We start from the raw sequence: 26,022 nt of genomic DNA, 5'->3' as shown, positions 1-26,022 counted from the left end.
CCAGAATGAGGCTTGGAATACAAATGGAGACCCACCCTTCAGGAAATAGGAAGTCGTGGCAGAAGGAAAGAAGTTGCGTCAGAGATGGCGGGGCGTTTGAAAAAGGAAAGTGTTGCGGTCGTTTATTTTTGGTAATTTCTGTAAAGGCGATCTTGAAGGTAGAACGCGAGAGTGGGACTTTGAGAAGGAGGGACAGATACTGGATCGTGGATAGGGAGGAGAGGGCAGATACGCTGGACTGGGGTGAGTGGAAGAGAGGAGAGGTTCTTGGTCTTTCAATGTGAGTGAAATCAGATGTTTGGTGTGATTTGCTGTAGGTTTCCTTTTGCTTTTGTGCCGTTGGGGTCCCCAAAGTATGATTTTTTTTTTCTCCGCTGTTGTCTGTGGGATGTGATCTCTTTTTTTATCCTGCTGGTTTCTGCTTTTTTTATTTATTGGAATTTAATAACTAGATGAGGAGTAAATAATTCTGTAGCTACAGATTAATAGATACGTGGACCTACCCTCCCATAGGCATACTTACCCTAATAGGGCATGCTAAAAAGTTCCTTTTTGTCCATTGTTCTACTGCCTATAGAATGTGCAATGGGATTTTGAATGTCACCTTATTAAAAATGAAAAAGTTGTTTGACTTGCACATAGTTAGTGGTTTGGATTAGAAAGGGTCATCTTTCTTTTTCTTTCAAGGTCTTTAAAGAGAGTGAAAAATGACTTAGAATAACTAATTAGAACTTGCCTTCTTAACACTGTGCTTTTTCTAGCCCAAGTAGGTGCCCTTTCCAGGATTCCCTGCTCTCTAGGTTCAGCTTTCCTGGATAGGGGCAGCAAGGAACAGCTTGAGCTGTTGGCTTCAGGGGGACTACATGTTGAAGGGCATGCCCCTCCGAATCTCCTCAGGGGGTGACATTTTACAACCGACACCAACCTATTTGGTTGAGGGGTCCATTCTGGTGATCATCTGGTGCAGGACCAATGAACCCTCCCGCAGAGGAAGTGGTCCATAAATCATCTGGAGCTTCAAGCCGTTTATCTAGTGTTGAGGGTGCTGGAACATTATCTGGAAGGAAAGGCAGAGTGTTGTCAGATAATGCCACTGCGGTAGCTTATGAGAACAGATGGGGAGGTACCTTCTGTTCTCATATGAGAACAGATGGGGGGCCTCCAGACGTAATGGAGAAATACTCCATTACGTCTGGAGGCCCAGCTGTTGTTCAAGTGGGTGGAAGATCATCTTCAGGTGCTCTCCACTGCCCACATAGTGGGAGTAGAAAATGTGCAGGCAGACTTTCTTAGCTGGCAAACTCTAGACCCAGGAGAGTGGTCCTTGTTCCAGAGAGCATTAAACCTAATTGTTTAGTGTTGGGGAAGACTGGTGATGGATTGGATGGCTTCATAAAGGCGAATTGCTTCTACAGCTGAAGAGACAAACCAGGAAGTGCAGGGTTGGATGTGTTGGCCAAGCCCCGGCAGGAAGGGAGGCTTCTATAAGTGTTTCTACCATGGTCCTTGGTGGGCTATGTCATTCGCAGAGTTGTGAATCACCCAGAACTTGTGATCCTGGTAGCTCCAGACTGGTCTCAGCGGCCTTGGTATATGGATTTAGTGCATCTCCAACAAGATAAATGCATCAAACTACTGGTGCACACAGAACTCCTCAGTCAGGGACCAATTCCCATGGAGAACCCAGAGCACTTTGGTCTTACGGCATGGTTCTTGAGCACACAGCCTTAACCCGTAAGGGTTATTTGGAGGTAGTCATTTTGACTCTGTTGAGCAAAAACATCATTGACATATGTGGTTTATGTTGAGGCCTGCAAGGCTTTCCAGCTCTGGTGTGCCAAAGATCAGGTAGAACCTTTTGAAGTGCCAATTCCTGTGATTCTGACATTTCTGCAGGCCAGACTAGAAAAAGGCCTAGTAGTTGCATCTCTCAAAGTTCAGGTTGCAGACCTCTTGTGCTTCTGAACTCGAGGAGGAAAGCTATTGTTGTCATCTCATTGAGGTGTGACCTAGTTTTTGAAAGGGGAACTCAGAATGCAGCCTCCATTGCACTAGCCATCCTGGAATCTTAATATTGTCTTGAAGGGCCTTTCTAAGCCTCCATATATTCCTCTCCAAGTCATGATTCAAGGGGCATTCCTTGTGGATCTCAAGGTGAAGACGGTATTTCAGGTGGCAATAGTCAGCGAGATGGATCTTGGAACTGCAGGCTCTTTCCTACAGAGAGCCTTTCCTCAGGATCACAGAGGCTTGTGTTTCGCTGCATATGGTACCTTCCTTCCTACCGAAGGATGTGTCAGCCTTCCACATCATCCAAGAGGTTCGCTTGCCTGCTTTTCAGCTTATGGGTTCGACTAAGCAAGATAAGATATTGCAGAGACTGGATGTGTGAAGAGTTTTACTTCACTACCTGGAAAGGACCAATGATTCTTGGCTTTCTGATCATCTTTTTGTTCTAACCAGTCGGTCCAGAAGAGGCAGACCAGTTGGATTTGCATGGCAATTTTGTCAACATACATTGGCTATGGCAAACGGTCACCTGTTTCTCTCAAAGCTGATTTGACTAGAAAAGTGGCATCTTCATGGGCAGGATCTCAGGCAGCTACTTGGTCTACTCTTCATACCTTTGCAAGGCTCTATAGAGTGAACGTGATGGCTTGAGAGAATACTTTTGGGTTCTCTGTTTTGTGGGCAGGCTCATCTGTCCCAGTCTACATGTCTGATACTGCTTTGGTATGTCCAGAACTGGAGTAGTTCTCTTGTCAATTGAATGAACACGTATGAATAAATTACTAATAAAGTGCTGAGTTTGTTGAGCTTTGAAGTTCCTTATGTGTTAGTGCTAGTTGCACACAGTTGGTTGTTTCATTGATAACTCCTATGTTGCAAGTTCATATTTGTTCTTTTTTCATGAGTTACAGAGCAGAACAGAAATGTTGTTTCTGGGGAAGTTCCCCGAGTACCTCTGCGTATGTCTTGTAGCGCTATAGAAATAATTATCCCCGGACAAGCAGGCAGCATATTTTCTACATGTGGGAGCCCCGTAGCGGACAGCCTCGCAAGCAAACTTGCTTGAAGATCTTCGAAGTTTGCGAGTGATGCACCACGCATGCGCAAGTGCCCTCCTGCCCGAGTCAGGGTGCGCGTCTCCTCAACGTGGCCTCAGTTCTTAGTTTTCCGCAGAGCCAAGAGGCCCTGTCTCTCAGCTCTGTATGCTTACTAAGTGCCTTCTTGCACCGTGGCTTGCTTTATTATTTTTGTTGGTTAGTTGCTATGCGGCGTGTCTGCAAAAACAAAAAAACAAACCTTTTCTTATTTTCTTCCGTTTTTCATCATGATAAGGTGGTCCTCCGTACGCATCCTAAATTCTTGCCTAAAGTGGTTTCGGATTTCCACCTCAACCAATCCATTGTTCTTCCAGTGTTTTTTCCAATGCCTCATTCTCATCCTGGAGAAGTGGCACTTCATAATCTTGGCTGTAAGCGTGCATTGGCTTTCTACTTGCAACGCAGTCAAGCTCATTGGATTGCTCCTCAACTATTCATATCTTTTGATTCAAATAGGTTAGGGCGTCTTGTTTCTAAGCAAACCATCTCCAACTGGTTGGCTGCTTGTATCTCTTTCTGCTATGCTCAGGCTGGTTTCCCTCTGCCGGGTCGAGTCACAGGGCATAAGGTTAGAGCGATGTCGGCATCTGTAGCTTTCCTCTAATGAGGAAATCTGTAGCTTTCCTCTATTGAGGAAATCTGCAAGGCTGCCACTTGGTCCTCGGTTCACACATTCACCTCTCACTACTGTCTGGATACTTTTTCCCAGACGAGACAGCCATTTTGGCCAGTCTGTTTTGGAAAATTTATTGTCCTGATTTGCCAACACTCCCACCGTCCCATTCTGGTTAGCTTGGAGGTCACCCACATGTAGCGAATATGCTGCCTGCTTGTCCTGGGATAAAGCACAGTTACTTACCATAACAGGTGTTATCCAGAGACAGCAGGCAGATATTCTCGCAATCCACCCACCTCCCCTGGTTGGTTTCTTTGTTATCTATCTGAACTAAGGCCACACTGAGAAGACGCGCGCCCTGACTTGGGCGGAAGGGCACTCGCGCATGCGCAGTGCAGCACTTGCAAACTTTGAAGATCTTCAAGCAAGTTTGCTTGCGAGGCTGTCCGCTATGGGGCTTCGTGGATGACGTCGCCCACATGTAGAGAATATCTGCCTGCTGTCCCTGGATAACACCTGTTACGGTAAGTAACTGTGCTTTAATAGTAGTAGTAGTAGTAGTATCTCCTCTTCTCTTCTGAAGATCGATTGCTTTGGTACAAACTGAAGAGGTCACTATACTCCACTGGTGAAGGAGAAGGAGCTGAAAGATGTGACTGACACCCTTCTGCAAACAGTTCACGAGTACGGATTGATCATCTAATGTACAGACTCCTGTATATATTAATAGAAAGATTATCCAGTAAGAACCTAATCTTTAGTAATGGAGGAATTAATTGTTGTATAGATAATAAAATTATACCGCAATAAGAACTGTGTTTTGGATTTTGTTGCTGAAAATGGCTCATTTCTTTTTTAAAAAATTTTAAGTATTTGTTTTTACATAACTCTTTAAGATTTAAATCAGTCCTCTAATGTTTTGTTTAAATTAACACACACCTTAGCAAAACAGGATCATACAGGCACTCCTTTACAAGGTTCTGTACTTCCTCAAAACTTCTCTTTATGCCTGGAGCCCAGGATCGGGTTCTTCTTCCCTGCTCCTTTGTTCACAATTAACTCCTCAAGAAACAAGAAGTCTTACTTGTTGCCTAATTCTAAAGTCACCAATCTTCCTAGGGATAAGATGAACACTTCTGGGTTTTCTCCCTCAAGCATTCTTCACCAGGGTACAAAGCTTACTATTCTCCTTATTCTGTTTTCTGATTTACTCATAAGGATTGATACAAATTTCTTGTGGACCTAACCATTACAATACTTCTGGAGAACTTTACATTCTTTGTGCTTCTCTCTAAGATCCTTGTATCCTACAGGAAAATACAGATCATTCTCCTTTATGCTACCTGTTGGGAAGCTTAGGATGGAAAACACTGAATCGTGACTTATGGTAAATAGAAATGCTTATATTAAAATTCTCTCTACCTTTTTTTTTTTTTTTTCTTTCTTTCTTTTAATTTCAGAGTATTTCCAAAGACATAGACTTAATACATTGTGGCAGCAGCTATAAAGGATGGAGCCAGTAGGTGGCTGAGATTCAGATTTATGCCTCCAAAGAAATATTAGCATCTTGTAGTTATAATCTCCTTGAAAGTACAATGCCTATTTACAAGGTACCTACCAAACACCAAACCAACAGGACTGGCATTTCAACTTTAAAAAGTCCTTTAAATATCTATGCTAGAAGCAACAAGTTAGGGCAGCAGAATAAGCCCCAGTCAAGTGATGAAAAAGATGCCCAACCTCCACTTCCTTTGGATACAATGACAGATTTAAATAGAACTTATGTAGTCTCTGCCTGTAAAAAATCTGCAGATTCTTCCCTGAGCCTGAAGCAAGATAGCATGCTTACTCTTCAAAAACGAAAAATGATTAAGACAGACACTGCCTGTAATGATAAAGAGTCAGATGAGAACACTGAACGGAATGTTGAAGAACAAGTTCAACGACAACCTATACTGCAACGGCGGACTGGAATGGGCAACATACAAGTTCCGGTGAATAAGAATAGCCAGTCAGGTCTAAGAAACCCAGATGCAGCTGGACAATTAAAAAATGAAACGTCTCTTACAGCAAACATTATTAGCAAGACATACTGTAGTACACCTGTTCAATCAATGGAATCTCACCTGATTGTTGAACTGAAAAATAATCTGAAAAGCAAGGACTCGTGTTCCATTCTTAAAGATACAGATGGAAATGGTAAAACATGTGTAAATGGTACAGCATCCAGTGACAACAAACAGAGCCAAAACAAGGTTTTTAATTCAGGTTATTCATGTGTTAGAACACCTGTTAACAGAGTGCCTGGTGTCAAACTGCACGAAAAATGCATAGCAAACAGAATAATTGGGAAAGAAATTTTGAAAAATCCCGATAACATATCTGGAAGTTTAGACCAACAGAGGCCACTCAGACAAGGAGCTGCATCAAAAAGTCTTAAATCGGCATCAGCATGCAACATGCTCCAGAACATCAGGAGTTCTGCAGTGTCTGCATGTAAAAACAGAGCAAGCAATCTGACAGCTACCCCAAAGAAAAGTGTGTCCAACTCTTTCCATGCAAGTAGACCTGGAAGGATACAAGACTCCAGTGTAGCCACTACCACTATTGGACTAAAAGAGAGCAAGACTCAGGTCAGCTGTATTAACCAAGATCCTTCAAAGAGCGAGAACTCTGTAGTGACGGTTGCCGTGCGCATAAGGCCTTTCAGCAACAGGTCAGTACGATAAATAGATGAATTATTATGGGTATACAGTATTTGTGTAATCGCATGTATTCTGCCTATAATGCTAACAGCAAATCCAGCTCAAATAGGAAAACGCAGAAAAAGGAAGTAAAACTAAATATATTTAATGCTTTTTGCTTTTGTATGAATTTAAAATTTTATTTCAAAATTAGAACTTGACAGCACACCTTTGTTAAATTGTCTTTTCTAAATGAATATTTACATTTGTCATAACCGAACCAGTTCCCTCTCATCCTACCTTCTTACCTTTTACAGAAAGGGTGGTAGGTGCGTGGAACAGTCTCCCGGGAGAGGTGGTGGAAACAGAGACTGTGTCTGAATTCAAGAAGGCCTGGGATAGTCATGTGGGATCTCTCAGAGAGAAAGAGATAATGGTTACTGCGGATGGGCAGAATAGATGTGCCATTTTGGCCTTTATCTGCCATCATGTTTCTATCTCCTCCCCCCTTAGACAATCCTTAACTTTTTACCTGAAAACGAAAAACTTAAATATAGATGACCAACTGAATGATGGTAATGTACTTGAAAAGTCAGTACAGTATGTGAAGGAAGGTTGATCAGTACTTTCACCCTTTATGTTGTAGCACACGATTTGAGTTCATTTAGTCCTTATGGCACAGCAGACTCAATTTTGCTTAATCCTCACTCCCAGTCTCTCCCACAAATGTAAGGAAAGAACACATTTTATCTGTGTTCTACTGACTTCAGCCTGATAGGTGAACATCTGCAGTCATAGACATGACATTGAAGTTGGCAAAAGACCCACTCAAGTAAGAAGTGCTGCACTTTTCCTACCAGTGGGAAGGAAGGAGAGCAGTTAAAGCAACCAGATTTGTGGTAGGTAAAACTGGGATGCTAGTACTAAGCAAGCAGTTTAGCAAGGAGGGAAGCCAGTGCATCCTTTCCATGAAAGTTGTATTTATCTACTCATATATAAGAATCACATGTAAGAGAATTACACTTTTCCCTCCGTATTTGCGGTTTCAGCCTTCACGGTTTCAATTATTTGGGGTTTTTAGCTTGCTGGCTCTTCCCCTCCCTCCCCCCCCCCCCCCCAATTACATCAGCTTGCATAGAGAAATCGCTGATTTCCAGAACTTTCTTCACCATGTTTTACTTCTTCTTCAGGAACAGGCCAGTCTCCCACCATGTTATTCGCGGTTTCACCATATTCACAAATGGTTTTTAATAGAAAACAGCAAATAACATGAAAAAGTTATTCACAGTTTTTCTGTATTTGCGGGTCTGTTAATCCCCTATGCAGAAAAAAAGCCGGCATAATACAACTACTCTTAATATGTAAATTTTTTGTGTAGGCAATAGATTAAATTTTTATTTAAAAGATTATTTTTATCCGCTCCATGTACAGTTCTGGGTATACCCTCGAGAAGTATCAAAACATAAACAGGGACATTTTGAAGTATAATTTGCTCTGAGAGCCAGGACTCTCGATTTTAAAACCAGAAATTTCTGATTCTCTTCTGCATAGACCTCGATAACTCAGGAAATATATGAATGTGAGACACAAAAAAATTGTGCAAATGATGTGAAGTATAAACCCAATATCTGGTTACTATCAGGCTCTAATGCAAAAGTAACTATTAAAGTACTGTAGATCTGTGTGTTATAATTTCCAATGATGTTTTTAAAAAAAATTCTGTTTTAAATCCATAGTAGCAATTTCTTCTTGATCTTTCTGCAGTTTCCCAAATCCAGGCACATAATAAGCCCTATCAAGAGGAGGTAATGCCTCTGATAGAATTTTTATGACTTCTATAAAGTATCTACAAATCATGTCCACAGCAAAAATTCCTTATCTTTCATTAAAGCTGCCATTCTCTCTTGCAGAGACATACACTTTGCATCAGTAGGCTCAATCTTAGAGGAAACTTGTTCCATGGAATAGGCCTGGTCAGTCTGAGCACTTTTAAGAATATTAGTCACTTGTCAAACTCAATAACTATTTGAAGAGATGTGTTCACACCTTGAATTGATTCTCAGTGTGACTCTAAAGTCACAACAATCTTGGCTTATCTGGAAATATTCTAAATTGGTTCAATAACTTTTTAAAAAGAACTTATAAAGTAAAAATGTCCAAAATGATATCCAAAGAATGGTCTCTTCCTTATGGTGTTTCCCAAGGTTCCTCACTTTCACCTACCCTGTTTTAATATCTTCCTGCATTCTGTAGGTTTTTTTTTCTGGGAAAAGCCAAATTCATGTCATTTTATATATGCAGGTATTATTACTGTTCTCATTTCTTTTTCCTGCTCATTATATCATATTAATTAAAACTAAATTATTGCATGAAGTTGATAGAGATTTGGATATTGAATCATCAACTTAAATTGAATAAGGATAAAACTAAATTATGTTTATTAAATTATCCTAATATGAATTGTGAAACTAAAGTATTAACCATAAATAAGATGAATCGTCCACTTGCTAAAGTAATAAGAATATTAGGAGTTCATTTTGATCACAACCTTTCACTATTACACTTCCCCCTCCCCATTCGCTGTTTCCGCACTTGTGATTTCACATAATCGAGATTTTTTTTGGGGGGGTGGAGGGGCAAAAAAACAAACCCATATTTTTGCCTTCCCCCCAACATCCCTGCCTTATCTGGTGGCCTAGCGGGCTTTCGGGGCAGGAGTGTAGGAAGATTGCTCCTGTCCCGAAAACCCGCTAGACCACCAGGTGATGCCGGGGCAAGGCGGGAGAGAGGCGAGGGTGGGTCAGAGCCGGATATTCGTGGTATTTCCCTATTCGCGGTCCGGCTCTGCCCCTATCCCCCGTGAATAACGAGGGAGATGAGTACCTCAGGTCAACTTTTTTAATAAGTCTTATGGTCTTTTCTGGAAACTTAGGAGTCCTTTTACTAAGGTGCACTGGTGCGTCTTAGCGCGCTCTAAATGCTACCGCGTGCTACCGTGTCCATTATATCCTATGGATGCGTTGCCATGCATTAGCATTTAGCGCGCGCTAAGATGCGCTAGCATGCCTTAGTAAAAGGACCCCTTAGAAGGATTAGAAAGTACTTTATATAATTATCGATTCCGCTTATTAGTACAATCTTTGTCTCAACTGGACTATTGCAATGTCACCTTTTTAGATTGCCCTAAATTTATAATTAAAAAAAACTCCAAACGCTACAGAATACAGCTATTATTAGATCAATCATCAGATTGAAAAAAAGTGATAAGATTACACCTTATTTACGTGAATTGCACTGGCTACCTATAGAACGGAGAATACGTTATAATTCTATTGTATATTTAAAATACGGTTTGGAGATACTCCTGATTATATGCCACATCTCATTAAATTTTCTAATAATCCATCTTTGAACCTAAGAAACAATGATACTTTTTGGTATCCAGTCATTAGGAACATTAGATACAATAGAACTTTTAACTCCACATGAGCATATCAAGCAGCAAAACTGTGGAAAGCATTACCAAATAATATTAACCAGCAATCTAATTTTAAATATTTCAAAAAAAAACCTGAAGACCTATCTATTTCCTGAATTTGTTACTAATAATTCCTAAATATTGTAACACTAGTTTTTAATTTGTGACATCTTAATTACTATGTAAACCACTGTGAACTTCATGGAGGTATTGGCGGTATACAAATAAAATTTGTGTTGTATTTTGAATCCTACCCTCCCCATTGGTTAATTTTCATTCTCTACTACTTCATTCAATAATCTTTCTCAATTAATCCTACCTGTAACCGGCCTGGTTTAATTCAAAACCTATTTGTATGTTTGTCTTTTCTATTTTGATTAGATTATAGTGGACTTCAACGAGCAAGGCCTGTCTCCTTGAGAATTCATACATTTGATAATGCTATATACATGAACAATAATAAATATTAAAAAAAAAAAAAAAACTCCAGCAGATATTTTTAAATAATAAAAGTAAATATAGTTGTTGTACAAAGAAATATTATAATTAAAGCTTGCTTTGTGTTTTGCTCTATTCATTTTTATTCAGGGAAAGAAGTGAAAACGCGTATCAAGTAGTTTTTGTGAATGGACAGGAAATCATTGTTCAGCATCCAGAAACCAACCAAGCCCATAATTTTGTCTATGACTTTTCTTTTTGGTCGTTTGATAAGTCTCATTCTAACTATGCCAGCCAAGAGACTGTTTATGAGAAGCTAGCAGTCCCCCTCCTGGAGCGAGCCTTTGAGGGTTATAACACTTGTCTCTTTGCTTATGGGCAGACGGGTTCTGGAAAGTCCTACACGTAAGTACCAAAGCATGGACAATAATTCATCAAAGTTTTGGTAGCGCTGGGGTTTTTAGATTTACCAGCCTTTGAATTATTTACCAAGAATGACCTGCATTTGCTTTATACTGGTGGGCTTCCAATTACCAATAAACCACTGTTTTTTGTCAACGTAAAGAGGGAGTGCACTTTCGCTCCTTAGAGAGTCCACACGTTACATTTTATCACCATACATACCTTATTCAGTACAGCTCTCTTGCTCTTTTTTTCTCTGTCCTCACAGGCCAGAAGACACTTTTTGTTCCTCTTCTCTGGAAAGGACGTGTGTGGGTGGTAGGGCAGTTTGCCTTGTGCTGCTGCTCCTGGTTCTGTTCAGTGTTGAGGATATTGGCGGGGATAGTGACCTAGCATATTGGCACCCTTTGTGTTCCTTTTTGGAGATGAAATGCCTTGTGGCCTGATTGACCATACTGCAGCTTCTGTCAGTGGGGGGAGGGGGCAAGCTGCCAAAGGCTTAAGGTAGGGGTGCACAAACTTTTATTCAGAAGGCCTCAGGAATGTCAGTACTATCCCTAGTGAGCTGCACACAGAAAATTTTTATTGGGATTTAACTGCCTTTATGAAGAGATTCACCCAAGATAGTGTACAGCAGTAGTCTCAAACTCAAACCCTTTGCAGGGTCACATTTTGGATTTGTAGGTACTTGGAGGGCCTCAGAAAAAATAGTTAATGTCTTATTAAAGAAATGACAATTTTGCATGAGGTAAAACTCTTTATAGTTTATAAATCTTTCCTTTTGGCTAAGTCTTAATAATAATATTGTCATTTATAGCTAAAGATACATATGATCAAGAAACTGTTTTGTTTTACTTTTGTGATTATGATAAACATACCGAGGGCCTCAAAATAGTATTTGGCAGGCCGCATGTGGTCCCCGGGCTGCGAGTTTGAGACCACTGGTGTACAGCAAGTACAATTTTAAACTTACAATTTTGTTAATAGCATAACAATAATATAACAAATGAGACATATAATTCGCTGTCAAAAATGTGATTGAATTAACATAAATTATTACTAGACTGGTCTGTTACACCATATTCATCTCTTTCCAAACAAGTCTTGTCTTATTGTTATATCCTTCAATGTCCACGGAAAGAAAACTCTAGTTAATGACATTTTTGCAAGTCGCTGTCTGTGTATACTTCCTTGATCTCATGGGCCAAATAAAATTCAATGGTAGTCTGCATCTGGTCACACCTGGCTTAGGTAAAGAGTGTGAATTTGATTCATCTAAGTTTTTCCCTGGTATAGAACTGGAATAGTTTTCATTGGTCTCATAGCTGCATTTCTAGAATTAGACCTTGATGAGTAAATGGGATTTCTGAACTTGCAGTCCCGGTTTGTCAGCTCTGTTTTTGAATTTATTTATTTATTTTTTTAATTTACTCACAGGTGCACAAATGTAATCTAGTTTCTTTTGACTTTAGGATGATGGGATTTGATGAAGAGCAAGGAATAATTCCAAGGTTTTGTGAAGATCTCTTTTTTCAGATTTCAAGAATAGACACAGCACAGGTGAGATTTGGAAAGATTTGTTCCTCCTAGAAACTGAGCCAGAAGGCATTGCAGGCAATACTTGAAATCATCTGAATATGTACTAGATACTGTACAGCCACCCTATCTTTCCCACTTAGTTTTTTCTTTTCTGTTTTTCTCCCTCTTCTGCCTCCTCTTGGTCTCATCGGGTTTTTTTGGCCCTCTTCACTGTGGCTTGTTATTAGAATTCCAGTTAACGAGCTTGCAAGTGGATTTTTCAGGGTCAGTGGTATGTATGCAGGTGATCAGTAGTAATATAACAAGTGATTGATAGAAATATTTGTTCATGAACATTAGATAAGAGTACCTTCGATTTAAAAAAGGCTAACTTTTGTTTAACTTTCTGTAAACAGCTCTTGAGATTTGTCCATTTGCCTTAGATTAAACAAGCACAGGTAAATTAGGATTTATGAGCTCAATATTCAAAGCTTTTATGCTCCTAATTTCTGAGAGTTATACTCATAAACTGGCCTTTGAGACTTTACTAGGGCTGAGTGTATACGTACATTTTTACTCAAAATTTCATTAAACTTTTTCATAAAGAGCAGGTGACAACAGGAGTGGATTTAGTGTGGGGAAATGAAGTTTGGATCTTAGCAATGATTTTCAGCACTAGGTTTTATAAATCTTGGCACACTAATAGCATGCTTAAGTTTTTGCATAACCTTTTAGAAGGCTAACTTAGGAGCTCAGCATTTTCTGAATATTGAGCCCTTTGTTACTTTAAAAAAAATTAAATTGAATCAGGTTGGGCAGACTGGATGGACCATTCGGGTCTTTATCTGCCGTCATCTACTATGTTATGTTACTATATCATATAGTCCAAGCACTACCTTCCTGAGAAGCCTGAATGCATGTTTCTTAGTGCTGTAAAATTAAGTGGTTGTAAAATTATTGTGGTTGTAAAATTGTTGAATAAAATGCTATAGAACACTTATTACTGTACTGGCAGAAAATTCCTTTCTTTGCCTAGATTAGAGACCCTCCCTCCAAGAGTTTATATTATTGTACATGTATATAATGTGACTAGAGAAGGATAAATTATTAATGCTTCTATCTGTGCTAACCTGAAACTGTGGCACTTATGAGCCCACTGCTTTGCTTCCCAGCACCAGACCAGACGCACCTCCCTGTAGAGGAGGAAATTTTTTTTCCTTGGTTTTTCCTCCTGTACAGACGTGTGTGTCTTATAGAATGAAAAATAAGGTACATATACTCTAAAGGGTAAGAACACGCGCTCATGAAAAGTTCTTGGTAGCAGATAACTGCAGCTCCATCCATTAATTATGCTGCACATGTCTATGTCCTTCACAAAATAAGTTCATTTTGCCTTGGGCTGAGCTTTGCAAAGATAATCTGAATAATAAAGCCCATAGGAGAGTAGGGCAGGATATCTTTTATTCTTATACTATACACTCAAACTAGTTGTCCAACCAACCTTGGAGGATTGGTCAAACAGGTTATATTAACTATTATCCCAGGACAAGCAGGCAGCATATTCTCACATGTGGGTGACGTCATCCACGGAGCCCCGACGCGGACAGCTTTTCAAGCAAACTTGATTGAAGCTTTCAAGTTTGCTAGTGCTGCACCACGCATGTGTGTGCCTTCCTGATCCACTAGAGGGCGCATACCCTCCTCATGGTCCTCAGTTCTTAGTTTTCCGCGGAGCCAGAAAGCCCTGTCTCTCTTCTCTCCGTTCTTTAAGTGCCTTTCTAGCACCGCGGCTTCTTTATTTTGTTAGGGAGTCGCTGTGCGCTGTTACTTGATCGTGTGTTTCTTTGTTTAAAAAAAAAAAAAAAATAGGACTTTTTATTGTGTTTCTATCCGGCCGGCCCTTCTTGGGCCTCAGCCATGCGGCTAGGCCTCATTTGGCTGCAGCTGTATTTTCTTCTTCCCTGTCCTCTCTCTGGGCTCACCTCGTGTGAGCAGGATGGCCGGGACCCTTGTTCCTTCGTGGGCATCGGACTGAGTAGCTTCGATCCTTGGTAAGTCTTCTTGCTTTCTTTTTGTCTTCTAGCTGCATTACCTCGGTAATGCCATCGGCTGAGTCTCAGGCATTCCAGGCATCGAGTGCAGTCGTGCCCGCCTCTACGAGACCTTCAAAGCGTGCCTCCTCCCATGGGAATACTCATATCGAGGTTGCCCTTATGGAGCGCACTGCTGCACCTTTCTTACCTGTTCATGGGTACGGTGCTGACTTCAGAACCTCGATGTGCCTCGACGTCGGCTGGAGCTTCGTGCCTCGGCGTCGACTGAGGCTTCGTACATCAATGTCGACTGAGGCTTCGTGCCTCGACGTCGACAGGCTTCGTACCTCGACGTCGACGAGGGTTTCCTGCCTCGACGTCGACTGAGGCTTCGTGCCTCGGCGTCGACTGAGGCTTCGTACATCAATGTCGACTGAGGCTTCGTGCCTCGACGTCGATCGAGGCTTCGTGCCTCGACGTCGACAGGCTTCGTACCTCGACGTCGACCGAGGCTTCGGGCCTCGACGTTGACTGTGGCTTCGTGCCGCGAGGTCGTCTGAGGCTGCGTGCCTATACGTCGGCTGAGGCTTCGTGCCTCGACGTCGACTGAGGCTTCGTGCCTCGACGCCGACTGCGGCTTCGTGCCTCGACGTCGACTGAGGCTTCGTACGTCGACGTCGACAGGCTTCGTACCTCGACGTCGACGAGGGTTTCCTGCCTCGACGTCGACTGAGGCTTCGTGCCTCGGCGTCGACTGAGGCTTCGTACATCAGTGTCGACTGAGGCTTCGTGCCTCGACGTCGATCGAGGCTTCGTGCCTCGACGTCGACAGGCTTCGTACCTCGACGTCGACTGAGGCTTCGGGCCTCGACGTTGACTGTGGCTTCGTGCCGCGAGGTCGTCTGAGGCTGCGTGCCTATACGTCGGCTGAGGCTTCGTGCCTATACGTCGGCTGAGGCTTCGTGCCTCGACGCCGACTGAGGCTTCGTGCCTCGACGCCGACTGCGGCTTCGTGCCTCGACGTCGACTGAGGCTTCGTACGTCGACTGAGCCTTCGTGCCTCGACGTCGACTGAGGCTTCGTGCCTCGGCGTCGACCGGGCTTCGTGCCTCGGCGTCAACTGAGGCTTCGTGCCTCGACGTCGACTGAGGCTTCGTGCCTCGAGGTCGACTGGGGCTTCGTGCCTCGAGGTCGACTGAGGCTTCGTGCCTCGAGGTTGACTGGGGCTTCGTGCCTCGGCGTCGACCGGGCTTCGTGCCTCGGCGTCGACCGGGCTTCGTGCCTCGGCTTCAACTGAGGCTTCGTGCCTTGACCTTGACTGGGGCTTCGTGCCCCGACGTCGACTGAGGCTTCGTGCCTCGACGTCGACTGAGGCATCGAGGGCAGTCGTGCCCGCCTCCACGAGACCTTCTGAGCTTGCCTCCTTCCATGGGAATACTCAGATCGAGGTTGCCCTTATGGAGCACACTGCTGCTCCTTTCTTACCAGTTCATTGGTACGGTGCTGCCTTCTGACCCTCGATGTGCCTCGACATCGCCTGGAGCTTCGTTCCTTGACGTCGATGGAGGCTTCATGCCTCGACGTAGCATGAGGTTTCGAGCCTCCACGTCGACTGGGGCTTGGTGCCGCGCCGTCGCGTGGGGCTTGGTGCCTCGCCGCCGCCTGGGGCTTCGTGCCTTGAAGGCGTCTATGGCTTTGTGCAGGATTTTCTGCCTCAATGTCGACTGGGGCTTGAGGTCTCGAAGTCGACGGAGGCTGGCTGCGACCGTGTGCTCCGCGCCCCTTGACGCTTGTGCTTTGACGTCGCCTGAGGCTGGTGCCTCTTCGCCGCCTGAGGCCTTGCGCCTCGATGTAGAGGGCGGCTGGGTGCCTCGACGTCGTCTAAGGCTTTGGGCTTGGATTTTCTGCCTCAATGTCGACTGGGGCTTGAGGTCTCGACGTCGCCGGAGGCTGGGTGTCTCGGCGGATGCTTTGTGCCTTCGACGTCGGCTGCGGCCGTGTGCTCCGCGTCCCTTGACGCTTGTGCTTCGACGTCGCCTGAGGCTTGTGCCTCGACGTCGACTGAGGCTCGGGGCCTCATCGTCGGCTGGAGCTCTGTGCCTCGTCGTTGCTGAGGCTTCGTACCGTCGACGGGGGCTTTGTGACTTGACGTCGCTTGGGGCTTTGTGCCCTGTGGTTGACTATGGCCTTGTGTTTCGAAGTCGACTGTGGCTTGATGCAGCAACGTCGCTGGGGGCTTTCTCCCACGGCAGCGGCTGGGTTTTGGGCCTCGGTGTCGACTGCGGGTTTGCACCTGGGCGTCTCCGGCTCCGGTTCGAGAGGGTTCAGACTCTCTCCCTGCTCCGGTTCTATTGCTCCCGCCATGCGGCCTCTCGCTTGGCGCCGAGTGTGGCTGAGGTTCCGAGCCTCCAGGCTCGTCTCGCCGTTTTTACTTGCGTGAGTTCAGCGCTTTTTGAGGCCTCTCTTGCGGTGGCCACTAACCGCCTCTCAGATCGCGACCTATCGGGACGCCTTCAGCTGAATCCCGTCTGCCCCGGATACCTTCCTTGTGTTACCTCGGCCTCCTTCGCAGCAGCCGCAATAGCTGCTGCAGCGCCGGGGTTGGGGTTAGCCGCCGGCTTCGGCGACTCCTGGTCGTCTTTTTGTCTATTCTCGCATAGCCTCTGGGCGGCTCTCCTTCTGGGGATTCCTCCCCTCCCTTCGGGAGGGGTGTCTCCGTGTCTACGCACCGGGAGTATAGCCTCCCTTCTGTCGGTCGGGCATTCCCTTCCTCCCATCTGCGTCTGGCCCTTCGAGGCCTGCACTAGTTCTAGTACGGGAGTGGGTCTGACTCAGCCCGCCCCAGTCTCGGGTATCCGTCGGGGCGGACCTGGATCTTTGTCTCGGCCTCACAGGAGGCCCTTGTTTGTTTATGCCAGAGGGTAGCCCCTCTGTCATCGGTCCGCCTCCGGTCTTTTCTGCCTCTGCCTCGGCAGGCTGCCGGTCGGCGCTTGTGTCGGCTGGTGTCTCAGCGGTCTTCGGCCTCGGCCGAGCTGATGCTGATCCTTTTGGGATCAGGGGTCTCCACGGTGAATGTCCCGAGGTTCGCCTGGTTTCATCTTCGTGTTCTCCGCTGGACACGAGCATCTTAGTGATGGCAGGATCGGGATCCCGCTTCCCAGCACATTGAGGTGCCTCCCTCCTTGACACGCTTGTTTCGTTGGTGGGCCACCTCTTCGTATTTCCGCATCAGAAGGTTCTGCCGATGGACCCCTCGGCATGGGCGACGGCCTTCGGACTCAGGGTCCTTGGCCGGGTGCGGACTGTCGCAGCCACATCAATCTGCTGGAGCTCCAGGCCATTTGCATTGTCGGGGTATTGGTTGCAAGATAATGGGGTCCTGGTGCGTCCCGACATCTCGGTGGCGATGTATTCGGTGACCTAGCCAGGGTGTAGAGGTTCCCTGTCACCTTGCAGGGAAGCCCTCTGTCAATGGCAGTGGGCGTTACATCACTGCTTCTTTCTTGGGGCGGTGTATTTCCGAGGCGTGCAGCATTGTCTGCTGGACGCGTTGAGTCTCCCTTTTAAGCCGCATGAATGGTGGCTCCATTCTCAGACTCTGCGGCAGGGGGTTGTTCGATGGGGAACCCAACTGGTAGTGCTGTTCGCTTGACCCCTCACTCACTGGGCGATTTTGCTCGAGGATGTTCTACCGAGTTCGCATCGAGGTGGATGCTTCCTTCTCGATGGAATGGGCGGGTTCTATGCGTTCCCTCCCTTTACTCTAAATCTCGGGTCTTTGATGCACCTCCTGTCGGTCTGCGCCACCAGGATCTTGATGGCTCCTCTGTGGCCTTCGCGGCCATGGTTCTCCCTGTTCCTCCAGCGTGTCAGGGAGACTCAGCTTCTACCGATGTTTCCGTCTCTGCTGTCTCAGGGGTACGGTTTCTGTTGCATTCCAATCTGCAGTCTCTACACTTATCAGCTTGGTTCCTCGCAACATGCCTCCCTCCTTCTATTTCTCTCAGTCGGTGGGGGTGTTCTCGAGCCCTCTCGAAGGATCTCCACTCGGCAAGGCTTTTCCCAGATATGGGCCTGAATTGCTGAGTGGTGGGCTGAGCACCGCATGGATTCTTTCTCTGCCATCCTTGCCTTTGGTGCTGGATTATTTGTTGCCCTTGTCTCGGTCTGGTCTCTCATCTACATCTATTCGAGACCTCTGTGCATTTGCTGACTTTCATCGGCCGATGAATGGGACTCCGTCCTTTCAACGGTTTCCCGCTTATGAGGTATCTCTTCATTGTTCATCCTCCGCTCAAAGCCCCTCCGGTGGTTGGGGTCTTTGTGTGTTCCTGGCTCGATTGGTGGTATCTCCATTTGATGGAGCTCTTTTGAATTCCTTCACCTGGCAGGTGGTATTCCTGGTTGCTCTCACGTCTGCTCGCAGAATCGGTGAGCTGTTAGCTCTGATTGCGGACCCGTCTTTTCCTGTATTTCTTCATGACACGGTGGTCATGCGATCTTTCCATTGTTCTTTCGGTCTTTTTTCCGAAGCCCCATTCGTCTCCTGGCGAGGTGGTGCTTCGCACTCTTGAATGTAAGAGGGCATTGGTTTTTTGTCTTCAACGCACATCAGTCTCCTTGGACGGTTCCTCATTCTTTTTGTCCTTCGTCCTAATTGATCGGGACGCCCAGTTTCCAAGCGCCCCTGGTCCAACTGGTTGGCTGCTTGTTTTTCCTTTTCATATGCTCGGGCTGGGTCTCGCACTGTATGGTCGAGTCACAGGACATAGAGTCCGAGCGATGGCGGCTTCTGTAGCTTTCCTCAGGTCGACGCCTGTCGAGGAGTTTGGCAAGGCTGCCACTTGGTCTTCGGTTCATACTTTCACCTACTACTGCCTGGATACTCTGTCCAGGAGCGACGGCCGGTTTGGCCAGTCGGTTTTGTATAATCTGTTTTCTTGGATTGCCAACTTCCCTCCGTCCCTTTTTGGTTAGCTTGGAGGTCACCCACATGTGAGAATATGCTGCCTGCTTGTCCTGGGATAAAGCACAGTTACTTACCGTAACAGGTGTTATCCAGGGACAGCAGGCAGATATTCTCACAACCCGCCCGCCTCCCCGGGGTTGGCTTCTTTGCTAGCTATCTGAACTGAGGACCATGAGGAGGGTATGCGCCCTCTAGTGGATCAGGAAGGCACACACATGCGTGGTGCAGCACTAGCAAACTTGAAAGCTTCAATCAAGTTTGCTTGAAAAGCTGTCCGCGTCGGGGCTCCGTGGATGACATCACCCACATGTGAGAATATCTGCCTGCTGTCCCTGGATAACACCTGTTACGGTAAGTAACTGTGCTTTATGAGATTTCCATTAAAGGAAAGGGATTGGAATTTGATATACCGCTTGGATGAGGTATATTAAGCGGTTTACAATCGGGTGCTTGAGCATTTATTCCCGTACTTGAGAGAGTGATATTCAACGAACTTCAAACTCATGTTGAATCAGTTAATGCTTTGCATCCCCGGCAATCTGTTTTTTGTTTAAGACATAGCACAGAGACAGTAGTTCCTGCCTTAGGGCTCCATATACAAAGCTGCGATAACAATTCTGCCACAGCACTGAAGCCCATAGGAATTGAATGGACTTTGGTGCATTTGCCATGGGAGAATCACTACTGTGGCTTTGTAAAAGGGGCCCTTACAAAGTGAACTCCATAGTCACCTAGACCACTGTTTCTCTACTTCTTCAAGCCAAGTACCCCCTAAGCCAAACAAATACCAACCAAGTACCCCAGCTCAAGCTCCATACCTGACCCTACCTCCATTATAATAGTACTAATTGTAATACAATTTCTTTCATTCATTTTTCATGTACACACAATACAAAAATTAAAAAACCCACAAAACACACTGTATGCAGAGAAAATAATGATTATCATTTATATTTGTTTTATTTTTCAAAGAGGTCAAGGCAGATGACTTTAAAATATGCAATATCACCTCAGCAACAACTATAGAAAAATAGACAAATATAATGCAAAATATAGATAGCGGATTATAAATTCTCAAAACTGACACATTTTGATCACTAAATTGAAAATAAAATCATTTTTCCTTTGTTCTCTGGTGATTTAATTAGTTTCTGGTTGGACTTCTTCTTACTGTGCATCCAACATTTCTTTCTCTCTCCCTCCTCTGTTATGATCTTGCATCTCTCTGTTCTTCCTCAGGGTCTCCCCCCCCCTCTCTGTCTCTTCTGTCTGCACCTCCCATAGTCCAGCATATGTCTCATGTCAAAGAAAGATGACCAAATGGCCCATCCAGTCTTCCCCTTTGGTCCAGGCCTCTGTCTCTCTTTTGCTTACAACCCCCCATCCCCCACATGGCCAGCATTTGTTCTCCTTTCTTCCAGATCTTTCTCTGCCTCTCTTTCCTTCCTTCCTTCCTTCCTCTCTCCCTCCCTCCTTGATCCAGAATCTTTCCACTTCTCTGCAGTCTCTTTCTCTCTTCCCTTTATACACCCCCAAGTTCAACATCTGCCCCCTCTCTTCTGCCTCCCCTTTGTTTCAGGTTTCTCCCTCTGTCTTCCACCTCCCCAGGGCCTGGCATAATGCATCTCTCTCTCCTCGGTTCAGGGTGTTTCCCCTCTCTGCAGCCTCTCTCTCTCTCCCTCTATACCCCTCTAGTCCAGCATCTACCCTGTCTTCCCCCCTCACTTTTGGTTTAAGTCTGCTTTCCCATCCCTCCTCTCAAGGGCCTTTTCTGTCGCTCTCCTCCCTCCCCCCACCCCCCCATGTCCAGATCCAGCATCTCTGAAAAGTTGTGGTTTTTTTTTAAAGTTACCAACAAATTCATACTCCTGTTCCCCTGTAATATCAACCATAACCCCTCCAAACTTGCTCACATTCTTCTTTTTGAAACACCCCAGTGCAGAAAAATAACCTATCGTACCACAAAAATACACCCTATACTGAGCAACAGATGCTCCTCTGAGCTCTTAACGCCTGCACCGTGGCATCCAACTTCTTTTCAATTTGAGTCAGGGTTGCCAGATGGCAAAAAAATTTCCAGCCAAACTTATGGCCAAAAGTAGCCCTTCTTGTGTCGGAGTAGCCCAAACAATTGCCGCTGAAAACACCTCTAATTTATCAAACAAATACATCATACAAATACAAACTGTTTAGTTATGCACTGCACAAATCCCAAACAGTCCATAATGGTGTACAAAAGACCAAAACTCAAATACAAAACATAGGCTATTCTTTTGTTTTTATGCAATTCAAAAAGACATGGGGTATACACCCAGCATCCCCCACACACATACACACACCCAAAAAAAAGGAGCTTATGGGATGGGGAAAAGAGGTTATCTGCGCAGAGTGAGAGGATAACTTACATGGATCGATCAACAGGTTCAGCGCAAGAGAACTTTACAAAACCGACCGAACCGCTGAGGCTGTCCCACAGGATTAAATAAAGGGGTTGCCTGACAGTTTTACGCCATAGTTCCTCCTTCTCCTGTCAATTACCTTCCCCAATTATTTTCCAGATTCGACCCCACTACATACAAAATAATAAAAAGGAGGGGGGGTGAACACAATTAAATAAAATAAATGAAGGATCGGACTTGGAAGTCAGCGGCCCATCAGTCTGCCTTAGGAGGCCTGAATTCCGTCTTCAGCTCATCTCCCTCTCCTCCTTCCTTACAACTTTCTGTTTTTAGCTTCCCTCTTTTTTTTCTTTTTTTTTTAACAAAACTGGTGGGAGATGGGGAAAAAAAAGACTCTATGAGAAAAATCTCTCCTGGAGAGGCAGTCAGTAATAGTGGGATCCGAAATGCAGGTGCATTCTCTCATTACACGAAGGCCGTCACCGCTCAGGGAAGGGAACAGAGACTGTACAGCTGGCGGAAATGCACGCACACACACAGACACCGCCTCTCACACTGATGAAAGCTACTGGTAAAAAAAAAACTAACAAAAACCCACCGGTTCACCTCCAAACCTCCTCCCTCACTCTTCAGGCTCCTACCCCAGCTGTTGGCCATCTGCCCCAGAGCCTCTCTGCTCTGCAGGTTGTAAATGAACTACTTCCAGTTGGGGAGGGTCTGTCTGAAGGTTTTGCTCTCCTGTTTGGCTATGGCGGGCTTGCTAGTGTTAGCGCTCTTCCCTTAACGATGACGGCACGGCTCTTTCTCAAAGTTGAAGCTCCTGCCGTAGCGCTGGAATTTTCATTGGCTCAGCTAGGGCACAATAAACCAATCACAAACGACCTCGGAGTTCTAAGGTTGTTTCTGATTGGCCCGTTGTGCTGCAGCTGAACCAATGAAAAAAAAAACAACCACTTGGCAATAGGAGGTCCAGAACCGGCCAAAAATAGCCCATTTGCCCAAAAAAGCGGAGAGATTCGTGAGCTCCTATGAGAACTGCTGTAGCAGTACTGTCCTGTTGACTAGATTTTGAAGGGTAGTTGTAGTTTCACTATTTAACAAGTGCCATTCTAGTCTGTCTGTCTGAAATTCACTTAAATTAGTCGGGTGGAGCGCCCGGCTAAAAGTCGCTAGGGATAACACTGTATTTGTGCAAAACCCAGTTGTTTTGATGCAACTTAACTATATCTCAACAGTGTAATTAGGTTTTGCAAATAAGTCTGATTTCACTTAATTCCATAGGAATCCATTTTTCCATAATTCCATAGGAATCCATTTTAGTAATGTTTAAATGCGTTTGTATCATGTGAGAGAATTTGCTGTAAATTTAGTGCAGCAGTCGGTATGAGTAGAGGCCTTATGCTTTGCTTTGTAGTTGACATTAAACCTTTTTGAGGGCAGCGGAGAAAGATGATGATTTTTACTTTTTTTAAACTAGGTATTACATCATCTTGAAATGAGCTATTTTGAAGTATACAATGAGAAAATTCATGATCTTCTTGTATCTAAAGGTGAAGATGGTCAAAAGAAGCAACCGGTAAGAAAATGGCTTTTAAATATTAATGTGTTTTGTTGTTTTTTTTTTTTTTTTTTTTTTCCATTATTTTTTATTTTCTTATTTTTCATAAAGTGTACATAATAATAAATTACAATTGATAAATGCATATTATCACTTTTATATCTAATACATTATATATCTGAATTTAATTTTCCCCCTCACCCTCCCCCCTCCCTTTCATTACTTTAATATAATATTTTAATTTTCAAATTTTTATAAAAAGTATACAACATATTAGAATACAATTGATAAATATTCAATAACTTTTTTATATCTAATATAATATAATCAAAACAATTTTTGTCCCATTTCCCTCCCCTCACCCTTTTATTACCTTTTATTCATACGTTACATTTTGTATAATATATTATAACATACTTTGTATAAATTGATTTTTCTTATCCCCCCTTTATGTGTGTCACAAAAAAAAAAAAAATCTTTAAAAGAAGAAAAGAAGAAGAAAACATCATATTATTTATTCATTACAGTATTTTGTCAATGGCCCCCATACTTTTATAAATTTATTATATGTCCCCTTTTGTATTGCTATTGTTCTTTCCATTTTAAAAATATGACATATTGTATTCCACCAAAATGTGTAATTTAGGTTGTTGTAATTTTTCCAATTATTAGTTATATGTTGAATGGCAACCCCTGTCATAATTAATAAAAGCTTATTATTTTCTGGTGAAATTTGACTTTTTTTTCTCATCATTGTTCCAAATAAAATTGTATCATATGATATTGCAATATGATTTTCCATTAATTTATTAATTTGTGGCCAAATTGAATTCCAAAAAATTTTAATATAAGGACAATGATATAATAAATGATCTAATGTCCCTGGTTCTAGATTACAGTGCCAGCATCTATTAGACTTAGAACTGTCTAATTTTTGCAAACGAGTAGGGGTCCAAAAAGCTCTATGTAATAAAAAGAACCATGTTTGTCTCATAGATGCTGACACTGTACATCCCATTCTCCAAGACCAAATTAGTGGCCATTGAGATGCATTAATTTGATGTCCAATCTCAATGCTCCAAATGTCTCTTAGACCATTTTTTGGTTTTTTATTTAGATATCCAGATATTAATTTATACCACAATGCGGCTTGATGTCCTAGGAAGTCTGCTTTAAAGCATAAGAACTTTAAACTATATTGATTGTTTAATGATTTCCATTCAGGGAACCCAACCTGAATGGCCTACTTCAATTGCAACCATTTAAAACTTTGTGTTTTATTAAGACCAAATCTATGTTGCAATTGTGAAAAATCCAGCAGTTTACCTTCTGAAATAACATCGTCTATAGATCTAATGCCTGCAATAATCCAGTTCTTCCAAAGGATTTGAGCTCCGCCAATTTTGATCTTGGAGTTTATCCATATGGATTGATTAGTTGATTTGTATATTGGGATGGGTGTTAATTTATCAATAAATCTCAATGTTTTCCAAGTATCCATTATTATTTTATTTTCTTTGTATCTTTTAGGTATATTAATACTTGGTAGATGAACTAAATTTAGGGGAAACATAAGGCGCCATTCCAAATATAACCAATCTGGTGCATTATCTATAAGTTCTGGGAGGATCCAATACATACCCTGACGTAGAATATAGGCTTGATGGTACCTATAGAAATTTGGAAAATTTACCCCTCCCTCCTTAATTGATTTTTGTAAGGTTACTAAAGCTATTCTAGGTGTTTTACCAAGCCAAAGAAATTTTGTTAAAATTCTATTAAGCTTTTTATAAAAGGACCCCTGAAAATAAATAGGTATCATACTCATTTGGTAGCAAACTACAGGCAACATCATCATTTTAATAGTTTGAACTCTTCCCCACCAAGAAATATGTAATGGGTTCCATTGCTCACATAACTCCGTTACTTTTTTTAATACATATTTTTCATTTTCTTTTACAGTATCTTCAATTGTTTTTTTAACTTGAATGCCTAGATATTTAAATCCTTCTTCTTTCCATATGAATGGAAAAGTATCAAATAATCCTTTTACACAGTAAACATTCAAGGGTATAATTTCAGATTTATTCCAATTAATTTTATAACCTGAAAATTTGCCAAACTTATCAATTAATTCCAATAAAGAAGATAAGGTAGACTCTGGGTTTCTCAAATAAAGCAAAATATCATCCGCATAAGCCGAAATTTTATATTCCATATCTGAATATGGAATACCTTGTATCTCCCTCGTTTGCTGTATTGCTAACAATAAGGGTTCTAATACAACATCAAATAACAAAGGAGATAAAGGACAGCCTTGTCTAACTCCCCTTTGCAATTGAAAACCATCCGATATCATATTATTAATATTTAATCTTGCAATCGGGAAGCTATACAATGTTTTTACCATTTGTATAAATCCAGAACCTATACCAAACCATTCTAAAGCCTGATACATAAAATTCCATTCTACCCTATCAAATGCTTTCTCGGCATCTAATGAAACTGTAAAAGCCGGTTCATCCATTTTTTTTGATAAGTTTAGCATGTGAAATAATAATCTAGAGTTATTGGAGGAATGTCTTTTAGCAACGAAACCCGTTTGATGCATATCTATAATATGTGGGAGAGCTTTGGCTAATCTCAAAGCCAAAATTTTCGCCAAAAGTTTATTATCAACATTTATCAAAGATATAGGCCTGTAGTTCGAAACCAAAGTAGGATCTTTATTTGGCTTAGGCAAAACAATTATTATTGATTCAACCATAGTACCTTTTATATTACCTTTTATAAGTTGTGTCTGATATAATTTTAATAAAT

The 26,022-nt window shown here is 43.2% G+C and overlaps 1 protein-coding gene across 3 annotated transcripts in view; it reads left to right on the top strand.

Annotated features, from left to right (window-relative positions):
- The window catches only part of KIF14 (kinesin family member 14), a 152,864-nt gene continuing 126,842 nt past the window's right edge, over positions 1 to 26,022 (top strand). The window contains exons 1-5 of one of the 3 annotated variants that reach the window (XM_033916674.1): positions 1 to 131; positions 5,184 to 6,439; positions 10,474 to 10,728; positions 12,198 to 12,285; positions 23,122 to 23,220. In XM_033916674.1, coding sequence (XP_033772565.1) covers positions 5,319 to 6,439; positions 10,474 to 10,728; positions 12,198 to 12,285; positions 23,122 to 23,220 — 1,563 coding nt within the window. In that variant the 5' untranslated portion in view covers positions 1 to 131; positions 5,184 to 5,318. Of the gene's footprint in view, positions 281 to 5,183; positions 6,440 to 10,473; positions 10,729 to 12,197; positions 12,286 to 23,121; positions 23,221 to 26,022 lie in introns of all 3 variants that reach the window. The other 2 variants (XM_033916672.1, XM_033916673.1) reach the window with 2 other exon arrangements.

Source organism: Geotrypetes seraphini, chromosome 12, assembly GCF_902459505.1.
Source record: "Geotrypetes seraphini chromosome 12, aGeoSer1.1, whole genome shotgun sequence".
Taxonomy (NCBI): Eukaryota; Metazoa; Chordata; class Amphibia; order Gymnophiona; family Dermophiidae; genus Geotrypetes; species Geotrypetes seraphini.
Note: the sequence above shows the minus strand (reverse complement) of the source record. Positions and strands in the feature narration are given on the sequence as shown.